Here is an 11,528-nt window from a genome sequence, read left to right as displayed (position 1 = left end):
TGTGCGTCTAGTGCATGTGTACCTCTGTATTTACGGATGCACATGTGTACCTTGATGCCGATGTGTGCTGTCATGAGCGTACGTGTGTGTGTGTGTGTGTGTGTGTGTGTGTGTGTGTGTGTGTGTGTGTGTGTGTGTGTGTGTGTGTGTGTGTGTGTGTGTGTGTACCTCAGTATTTATGGGCGCACACGTGTACTTTGATGTCGATGTGTGCTGTCATGAGCGTACGTGTAAGTGTGAATGATTGTATGTGTATGTATGCATGTATGTATAATCACTACTCTTGCCTTAATGGTATGGACTGAGTTGCCTAGCCCCGGGCCCCTACTCTCCTTGTGACGCAATAAAGGGATGGATGGATGGATGAATATGAATGAATGAATGGATGAGTAGAATGAATGAACGAACGGATGGACAGATGGATGGATAAATAATGAGTGAATGAATGAATGGATGGATGAGTAGAATGAATGAACGAACGGATGGACAGATAGATGGATGGACAGATAGATGAGTGAATGAATGAATGGATAAATGGAAGGAATGAAAGACTGATGGATGGTTACATGACTTACAATGAATGCATGAATGAATGTACTCAAATATACATGAACACATAAGACATTCTAAAGCCTTGAATAATGAATGAATGAATGTATGGCTTCTTTCACTAGGTGTTTTGATGAGTTTCTTCTGTTTTGGGGCACAGCTGTTTATGTTTCCGAATCTTACTCTACTGTACACACTTATAATACATGGAATTGATGATGATGATGATGATGATGAGGAGGAGGAGGAGAAGGATGATGATGATGATGATAAGGAGGAGGAGGAGGAGGATAACTATGATAATGATGATGAGGAGGAGGAGGCGGGGGATAACTATGATGATGATGATGAGGAGGAGGAGGAGGATGACTATGATAATGATGATGATGAGGAGGAGGCGGGGGATAACTATGATGATGATGATGATGTTGAGGAGGAGGAGGAGGAGGAAAGGGAGGAGGACCGGGAGAGGAGCAGTAGAAGGAGGTTAACAATAATAATGATGATGATAATGATAATGATGATGATGACGCCACTGACAATAATATGCGTAACTAAGTGCGTAAATGAGCGTATGGTGAAATCCCGCTGCTGGTATGAAGGATGCGACGCGGTGTATGAGATAAAAAGATGCTGGATGAGGGTTATATACGCTGGGCTGTGTTCTCTTGGACTGTGTGTGTGTGTGTGTGTGTGTGTGTGTGTGTGTGTGTGTGTGTGAGAGAGAGAGAGAGAGAGAGAGAGAGAGAGAACATAGGAGGGGAGACGACGAACAAAAGGAAGATGAGGCGAGATATCACACATACCTCTCTCTCTCTCTCTCTCTCTTTTTCACTCTCTCTCTCTCTCTCTCACATATTCACAGCATTACAGTATAGTCTTTGTTAAACCACACGTAGACGTTAGTAATGAGATTCCTACTTGAGCAACTCTCTCTCTCTCTCTCTCTCTCTCTCTCTCTCTCTCTCTCTCTCTCTCTCTCTCTGTATGTATGAATGTATGTATGTCATATCACTGTAGTGTTTTATTTCGCTTTTCTAATTCTTCTATCGTTTATTCTATTCAACTGGGAGAGAGAGAGAGAGAGAGAGTAATGAAGTGAATTACCGAAAAATACACCAAGCCCACAAAAACACCCCCACCCCCCATTAAGACCCCCCTAAGGGCTATTAAGGGGTAAGGGGGCTGGCTAAGGGGTAAGGGAGCTGGCTAAGGGGTAAGGAGGCTGGCTAAGGGGTAAGGGGGCTGGCTAAGGGGTAAGGGGGCTGGCTAAGGGGTAAGGGGGCTGGCTAAGGGGTAAGGGGCAGGTCGAGGCAGCCCCTATGGTTCAGTACAGGCGTTAATGGAGCTTCAATGGACTTTTTATAAGAGGAATTGACTGCCTTTGAGATTTAGCCAAGATCCGTGAGTGGTGATGGTGGTAGTTGTGGTACTGGGATGGTGGTAGTGGTGGTTAAAGTGGTGGTGGTAGTTGTGGTGATGATGGTTGGTGGTTGTGGTGGCTGGATGGTGGTAGTGGTGGTAGTTGTGGTGATGATGGTTGGTCGTTGTGATGATGGTTGGTGGTTGTGGTGGTTAGAGTGGTGGTGGTAGTTGTGGTGATGATGGTTGGTGGTTGTGGTGGTTGGATGGTGGTAGTTGTGGTAGTGGGAGACTGTGGTACTTGAAATGGTGGTAGCACAGGCTATGGGTGGCTGGGTGGTGGTGGGTGTGGTAGCTGTGGTGGCTGGTGGTCAGATGGTGGTAGTTGTTGTTATAGTGGTGATGGCAGTTGTGGTTATGGTGGTGGTAGTTGTGGATATGGTGGTGATAGTAGTTGTGGTATTTGGGATGCTGGTGGTTGTGGTAGTTGTGGTTGAGAGTTTGGTTGTAGTGGTGATAGTTGTGGTAGAGAAAGGTATCTGTGGTGGTAAAGGAAAATGATGATGGCCCTGGTAGGTGGGATGGTGGTAGCTGTGGTAGATGGGATGGTGGTAGTTGTGGTAGTTATGATGGTTGTGGTAGCAGTGATGGTGGCAGTTGTGGTAGATGGTATGGTGGTAATGGCAGCTGCGGTAGTTATGGTAATGGTGGTAGTAGTAGTGGTGATGCTAACAAGATTGGCAATTGTGGTAGTAATAGTGATGATGGTGATATTAGCGAGTGGTGATTTTTTTATAGTGATGGTGGTTGTTTTGGGAAAGAGAGAGAGAGAGAGAGAGAGAGAGAGAATTAAAACCCCTCCCTATCCAATCCCTCCCCCTCCTCTTCCTCTCACCATCCCTCTCCCTCTCCCCATCCCTCTTCCTCCCCTCCTCCTCTCTCCCCTCTATTGACTTCTGACATCCTATACGTATTATATTGTATTACGGACCACACACACACACACACACACACACACACACACACACACACACATACAGGAGGCACAGAAACAATCAATATACACGTACATAATAAATACGTACATGATTATACACACTCCGAAGACAGGCAAACACACACACACACACACACACACACACACACACACACATACACAAAGACGTACACATCTCCAAATGCACTTAATATCTCATACACCCAGACACACACACGTACACATTAAAAAACACACACACGGCACGTTTAAACACATCTGCGCACACACAAAAACACGCACACACAGTTGGTACACATGAACGGGCACACCTAATCTTGGTAAGTGACTCTCTCTCTCTCTCTCTCTCTCCTCTCTCTCTCGTATCAATCTACCAGCCTATTACTCAACCCTTTTATGTCAACTGTAACTATCAATCTATCTACCGTATCTATCAATCTATTTATCTATCTATCAGTCAATTAATGCTCTAATGACCTCTAATTATTTAACATATAACTACACCTTCAATTAATTATAAACCTTGACCATTTTGCAACAAAGGTAAGGTCTGTGTCTCTATGTAACCCTCTCTCTCTCTCTCTGACTCATCCTCCTCTTCTCTCTCCTTTTATCTTGTCTACTGGTTTTTCCCTCTTCCCTCCCTCCCTCTTTCTCCCTCCATCTCTCCGGGTTACCAAACTTTCCTTGTATTCTTGCTTCACCTCTCTCTCTCTCTCTCTCTCAGTATTTTTTTCATACATCTCTGAATCATTTTCTTTAAAAATCTTAGTGGTCTCTCCCTCTCTCTCAATCTATCTATCAATCTCTCTCTCTCTCAATTTATCTATCAATCTCTCTCTCTCTTTGAAGAATATTTTTTGTCAATATTGTGACTGGATGCGTGTTATGGTTGTCTGTTTGTCTGTCTGTGTCTGCCTCTCTCTCTCTCTCTCCATCTTCCCTGCCTACGCGCCTCCTTCCATTAGGCTTCTCACCGTCTTTTCTTCTTTTTTTCCCTCCCCCTCCTCCCTCCATACCTTCCCTCCCTACCTGCATCTCTCCCTCCCTCTCCATTCTTCCTGATCCTGCGCATCCCTCTCTCTCTCTCTCTCTCTCTCTCAGACCGGACCACGTAGAATGGGTTTAAGGTCTGTATTATCTATGTATCTATGTAATTCTTCTCACTCCCTGCTCTTCGAAATCAGTCTCTCTCTCTCTCTCTCTCTCTCTCTCCCTCTCTCTCTCCAGCCCGTGGATTGAGTGTCTGCGGGCAGTTCAACCTGAGAACCATTTCCTGACCACGCCACACACCCTCCCCCTCTTTATAATCCCCCACCCTCCCCCTCCTCTCTCTCTTCCTCCCTCCCCTTCCCCTCCTCTCCCCTCCCTCCCCCATCCCCCCCAGACCCACACCCTACTTTTACCCCACACGCAAAAATTCACAGTATTTCCCATCAGCATTTGCAGTATCATCATCATCATCATCATCATCCTCACCCATATTCTCTTTAATATAACTTGTCACCGGGAAAGACCCTGAGGTGTGAGGATTAAGAGAAATGATAATAATAATAATAATAATAATAATAATAATAATAATAATAATAATACCACTACCACCACAAACACCAGAACCACCACCACCAATAATAATAATAATAATACCACTACAAACACCACAACCAATAATAATAATAATAATAATAATAATAATAATAATAATAAGAGCCGTACAAGTCCTGTCCAAGAGATATAAACACTGTACAGTAGAGCCGTCACTCCTTTTCCTCAGTCCCGTGACCCCATCTGACCTGACCTGCTGCCCCAAATGAGACAATTAAGGATGGATAACGTCAAGTGCTAATTCCACCCAGCAATTAACACAGGGTAATTATTCTGGACGTTAATTACATGAAGCGGCTGACACGATGCGTTTTAAAAGATAAGAATGTTGGATGTGGAAGATTTAAAAGGGATATGACGGTACTCTCACTACTACTACCACTACTACTGCTACTATTATTATTACTACTACAACAACTACTACTACTACTGTTGCTTGTATCCTACTACTACTGCTACTATTATTACTACTACAACAACAACTACTACTACTGTTGCTGCTATACCACTACTACTATTATTACTACTACAGCAACAACTACTACTGCTGTTGCTGCTATACTACTACTACTGCTGCTATCAATATTACTACAACAATAATAACACCTACCACTACTACTACTACAACTACTTTTTTCTCTTACTACTACTGCTACTACTATTATTACTACTACTATTACTACAACCATAACAACCTCTACTACTACTAATAACAATAATGATGAAAATTACTCAGAACTAAAATTACTCACATCCACCTAACAGTAGCTAACGAATACGAATCGCATCAATTGATACTTAATACTAAAGATAATTACACCATTAGCCAATATTACTGATAAATATAAAGATTATTAACTATTATGAGAGGGGTTTCGGGGTCAAGAGGGGTGGATGTGTGTGTTTAACCCCCCCCCACCACCTCTCTCTCTCTCTCTCAGGTGACACAAGCACGTACACACTGACCCACTGACTTACACAAGCTGACAAATGCAAATAAACACACACAGTCACACACGCTACGCACACGCACACACTCAAGCACATACAAACATACTGACGTCCACACACACACACACACACACACACACACACACACACACACACACACACACAGGGGCAGGTTGCATTTACATACACTCATTGTTGTTGGTGATATATGACAGGAGTCTCTCTCTCTCTCTCTCTCTCTCTCAGACGACACAGGAACAGGACTGGAACCATGACCCTGAAATACTGGTTATAAATGAAGAGAGAGAGAGAGAGAGAGAGAGAGAGAGAGACTAAGCTGCATTTAAAAGTCTGCATCATACTTATTAAACTATTTGCGGTTCTTAAAACAATTTGTCTAAAGCTCCCTAACAACTTTTCCTAAGCAACTTATTTGGGAAGGAAAGTAAGAAGCAGCCTATGAGTGTGAAACAAAGCTCCCTAACACCTTTTCCTAAGCAACTTATTTGGGAAGGAAAGTGAGACGCAGCTTAAATGTGTAAGAAAGCTCCCTAACACCTTTTCCTAAGCAACTTATTTGGGAAGGAAAGTGAGACGCAGCTTAAATGTGTAAGAAAGCACCCTAACACCTTTTCCTAGGCAACTTATTTGGAAAGGGAAATGAGAAGCAGCCTATGAGTGTGTAAGAAAGCTCCCTAACACCTTTTCCTAAGCAACTTATTTGGGAAGGAAAGTGAGAAGCAGCCTAAATGTGTAAGAAAGCTCCCTAACACCTTTTCCTAAGCAACTTATTTGGGAAGGAAAGTGAGAAGCAGCATAAGTGTGTAATAAAGCTCCCTAACACCTTTTCCTAAGAAACTTATTTGGGATGGAAGGTGAGACGCAGCCTATAAGTGAAAGAAAACTCCGTAACACCTTTTCCTAAGCAACTTAATTGGGAAGGAAAGTGAGACGCAGCTTAAATGTGTAAGAAAGCACCCTAACACCTTTTCCTAGGCAACTTATTTGGGAAGGAAAATGAGAAGCAGCCTATGAGTGTGTAAGAAAGCTCCCTAACACCTATTCATAAGCAACTTATTTGGGAAGGAAAGTGAGAAGCAGCATAAGTGTGTAATAAAGCTCCCTAACACCTTTTCCTAAGCAACTTATTTGGGATGGAAGGTGAGACGCAGCCTATATGTGAAAGAAAACTCCGTAACACCTTTTCCTAAGCAACTTATTTGGGATGGAAAGTAAGAAGCAGCCTATAGGTGTGTGAGAAAGCCAACAATTTAGACTCATGTTCTCGTCTGTAAAGGAAGCTCCCTAACACCTTTTCCTAGGCGACTTATTTCGTTTATTACACAATACGCTCCATCTCCGTGTTACATAAATCATTCTAATATCGCCATACTTTGCACTGATAACGTACAAACGGATACCAACCAGCCATATCCAAAAATAAATCGCTAAGGAAGTGATGCTAGGGAGCCTCCTTACCCTACGAAAGCTTTACAGTAGTCAATGCAAGCCTGTAGTAGTCAATGCAAGGCTACGGTAGTCATCATTTCTGCATCCTTTCTCAGTAGTCGGAATCATATACAGAATCGGACGACTCAAACCTTCATTATATCGTGGTCATTTCCCACCTCACATAAAAACAATCGCTTCCAAAACACAACACAGACTAAAACCTGACAAAACTCATGTGACAAAAACCTAAAAACTCTCTCTCTCTCTCTCTCTCTCTCACACACACACACACACACACACACACACACACACACACACACACACACACACACACGCACGCAAGAACCTATAGTAGTGCTGTGTGTAACTGAAGCGGAACTACTGTGCTGCTGGGTGACTTTCGCAACACTTGAAGGCACACACACACACACATACACACACACACACACACACACACACACACACACGAGTATACACATTTCCATACAATATACAAACACACATGTACAGTACATATACAGAAACACCAGTCTACACTCAGGAAACACACACACACACACACACACACAAATCTGCGCATAAAACACCACAAAAACTTGTACATAATAAACACACAATCAAATCTACATATAATCAACACACACACACACACACACACACACACACACACACACACACATACACGCACGCACGCACACACCACCTTCAGGTCTCCCCCCAAGACAGTGACAAGCAGAGGTGACGTGGAGGAGGAGGAGGAGGAGAAGGAGGAGGAAGAAGAGGAAAACTGAAGGTGAGGGGGAAAGGAGGAACTGAGAGGAGGGGGAGAAGGGGAATAAACAAATTAAATAAAAAAAATAATCAGGGTTGATTTCTGAGGTGTGAGGAAAAGGAAGAGGGAAGGAAGTGAAGGAAGAGGGGTGGAAGTGAAGGAAGAGGGGAGGAAGTGAAGGAAGAGGAGAGGAAGTGAAGGAAGAGGGGTGGAAGTGAAGGAAGAGGGGAGGATGTGAAGGAAGAGGGGAGGAAGAGAAGGAAAAGGGGAGGAAGTGATGGATGAGGGGAGGATGAGAAGGAAGAGGGGAAGATGTGAGGGAAGAGGGGAGGAAGCGAAGGAAGAGGGAAGGGTGAGAAGGAAGAGGGGAGGATGTGAAGGAAGAGGGGAAGATGTGAGGGAAGAGGGGAGGAAGCGCAGGAAGAGGGAAGGGTGAGAAGGAAGAGGGGAGGATGTGAAGGAAGGGGGAAAGGTGAGAAGGAAGAGGGGAGGAAGTGAAGGAAGAGGGGAGCAAATGAAGGGGAAGCGTGGGTGTGTGAGAAGTGGGTGGGGAGAAAGAGGGAGGGGGCGATGAGGAAACAAGAGGGGGAGCTTTGTGGGGGGGGGGGTTGACTTTCCCTCCCCTACCCCCCACCATCGCGTGAGTGTAAATACGGGCGGAAATCATAACCGAAGAACAGGGAAAGGCGACGCTATGCACTTTCACCCCTTCACTCCGACGACGCATTTTTATATTCTTGCTATCTCCAGACGACTTTATATATAGATAAGGTAGTTCTTTATATCAGGAGAGTTAGATAAGAGCCTTCGTTATCTACTTTATCATTTGAGATCACTTTTAATATTGAAAATCGTCTGTAATGAAAGAATATAATGTATACTACGTCTCGAAATGATGTGGTTAAGTGTAATGTGACCACCTTACCACTAAATAATAATAATAATAATATAAGCATACGAGTGCATAGTGTTATCCTCAAAGAAAATAGACATAGATTAGATAGATAGATAGACAGACAGGCAGGTACACAAATACATGAAGTGGCACAAAAATTTCTCTCCCTAAAAATTCACTCTCTCTCTCTCAAGCAGAAACTATGCGGAGAATTTGAATAGCAAGCAGAGAGAGTCGAGTCTACACACTTTCACACAAGCCAGTGCGATATGTGACACCGCCCTCTGAATATACCTAAAACTCCTGTGATGATGATGAGGAAGAGGAGGAGGAGGAGGAGGAGGAGGTGGAGAATGACGATAATGGTGGTGATGATGATGATAATAATGATGACGATTCACAATTTAGATTTCTTATGCTACAAGAACATTCCCGATAAAAACTTTGATGAAGATGATCCACAATGAATAATATGTCGACAAAAACACCAGGAAGTATAAGAACTGTAACTGTGAAGAGGGGGACGCAAGCCTCGTTACTGTTATGTGGTTAAGCGTAATATGCCTCAACATTCACACATCAGTTCCCACCATTAATATTTATAAGTTACAAGGATCTATCTATCCATCTATTGCCAGACGCCTTAATCTCGTAAGGGGCGGCCACAAACAAATCGCCTCCATGTCGCCCTGTCCCCCGCCATTTCACTGCCCTGCTCCCAGCTCACAGCCCCCTCAAGGATACTCTTAACATATTCCAAGACCTAATCCTTCAAATCCTAAGCTGAGAAGCTAGTTTCACATAATCAAGTATAATATGGCTTGACTTTCACACACTTACTATTGTCCTTTTCCGAACAAAAAACGCGATAAACAATGACGATATAAGCATCTTCAAGGCGAGATGATCAAACCCTTAAACACTTTCACTACGTTGACAATAAGAGCTTACTACCACTATAAGATCTCTTTATTATAACTCCCTCTCTCTCTCTCTCTCTCTCTCACACACACACACACACACACACACACACACACGCACAGAAGACCCTGAAATCCTACACAAACACCAAAATCTCCCAATACCAAATACATAAAAAATAATCTCAATAATTAACAACAATAATAACACCAAATACTACTACTACTACTACTACTACTACTAATAATAATAATAATAATAATAATACACCCACCTTTGCATCTTCCAGACGTCCCCTTAATCTTCTCACAGTTAAAGCCAATGGTAGGGACGGTATTGAGATACTGTAAGGAGGGGAGGCAGACATTATAAAAAATAATAATAATAATAATAATAATAATAATAATAATAATAAAACTTTCCACATTGTATCTCATTATTGTCAGAAATCATTGTGTAGAAATAGATGTATAACCAAACAAAATGCAAACACTGACACTAAGCAGGTGAATATACCAAAATTTATGATTAAGATGTACAGTCGATCAAAATGTATCGCTCAGGACAGGTACGATGATATCCGAAATGATCAATACAACAAGCGTAAGTCCCAGAAAGATTAGTCTCTTATTATTTAAATGTACATGCAATATTAAAACAGACTAGATTGACACAAGTATAGGACGTGTAGCATTCTCAGGTAGGCAGGTTTAAGGAACGGGGAGAATTACTGGATCACTTTCTATTAACCATCGTCTCTACTGTCATACTGTTTCGTGCCAAGTGTATATCAATGCTTCTCTCTCACTCTCTCTTTATCTATCTATCTCTCTCTGATCGACTGTACACCATCCTAAGCTCAATATATCACATTTATAAACATGGCAAAATTTCAACTCAGCAACTCACGACCCTCTTACCTGGTCAAACTTAAGCCTGTAGAGTGCCGTGGTCTTCCCCGCCGAGTCCAACCCCAGCATGACGACGTGTAAGGGTGCGTTGAGGGAGGGTAGGGCATCAAGGAGAGACACCCCCTTCCCTGACCCCCCTTTCCCCATGCTCCCGCCCATGATCGACTTATTCGGGGGTACCAGTGTGGGCGTGGGTAGGCGGGGGCACGTTCAGGGTTTGAAGGGGAGCATGACTGAGACCTGTCGTTACTGAGTAGGGGCAAAAATGCGACTCAATGGCAAAAAAATAAGACACCTGCAGATCTTGAAAGCACAGAAACGCAACTCCTTTCAACTTAACTCCCGCCCATTACCGACTTATTCGAGGTACGTTCAGGTTCCGAGGAGAGCATGACTGGGTTGGGTCGTTACTGAGTAGGGACAAAAATGCGATGCTCGAAAACAAAATACCAGATCTTCAGACGACAGAAATGTAACTCTTCTCAATGTAACTCTCGCCTATTATAATTCCGTTGAGGTGCTTGTCGTTAATGAGTTGGGACAAAAGGATGCAACGCTTGTAAAAAAAGTGTAACTCCTGAAACGTTATAAATGCAGCTCAAGGAAGACCATGTTTCACTCTTATAAATGATAGAAACAGAAATAACGAAAGGACAAGAATGCAACTCTTGAAATCACATCACTCTTCCAGGGATAAAGATGCAACTCTCTAGATGTTAAGGGGTAGAAATATAACTCTTTCACCAAACAGCCCTTTATAGCTAGTACACATTCACCGTAGTCTTGGCTTGCTACTGTTTCATCACACTTGCAGGCCTTTCACAGTTCTACCCACCTCTCGCTGCTACAACACCGTACACACTCTTAGCAATGCTGAGTTTGAAGCTCTCCACAGGCAGAGATAATAAGGGTCTTCAAGTATATATGGTTTTCTAACAATATTCTCTCTTCTTTACTATCCTTGTCTTTTTCTAGTCGTTTAGTTACTCTTGTAGGAGCCGTCTAGCATGGATGAACTGGCCTACTGCGGGAATCCTCTCTTGTTATGTTGCTCTCTCTCTCTCTCTCTCTCTCTCTCTCTCTCTCACACACACACAAATAAATAACAACTCA

General features: G+C 43.0%; 1 protein-coding gene across 1 annotated transcript in view; it reads right to left on the bottom strand.

Annotated features, from left to right (window-relative positions):
* The window catches only part of LOC145394379 (ADP-ribosylation factor-like protein 4C), a 16,662-nt gene extending 6,039 nt beyond the window's left edge, over positions 1-10,623 (bottom strand). The window contains exons 1-2 of the mRNA XM_080268250.1: positions 10,425-10,623; positions 9,779-9,848 (exon numbers count right to left, since the gene is read on the bottom strand). Of these exons, the coding sequence (XP_080124376.1) occupies positions 9,779-9,848; positions 10,425-10,574 (220 nt within the window). The 5' untranslated portion in view covers positions 10,575-10,623. The remainder of the gene's footprint in view (positions 1-9,778; positions 9,849-10,424) is intronic.
* Between the last annotated feature and the right edge of the window lie 905 nt (positions 10,624-11,528).

Source organism: Coenobita brevimanus, chromosome 27 (assembly GCF_032717465.1).
Source record: "Coenobita brevimanus isolate Jiangsu-jjx chromosome 27, ASM3271746v2, whole genome shotgun sequence".
NCBI lineage: Eukaryota > Metazoa > Arthropoda > Malacostraca > Decapoda > Coenobitidae > Coenobita > Coenobita brevimanus.
This window is presented reverse-complemented; position numbering and strand designations above follow the sequence as displayed.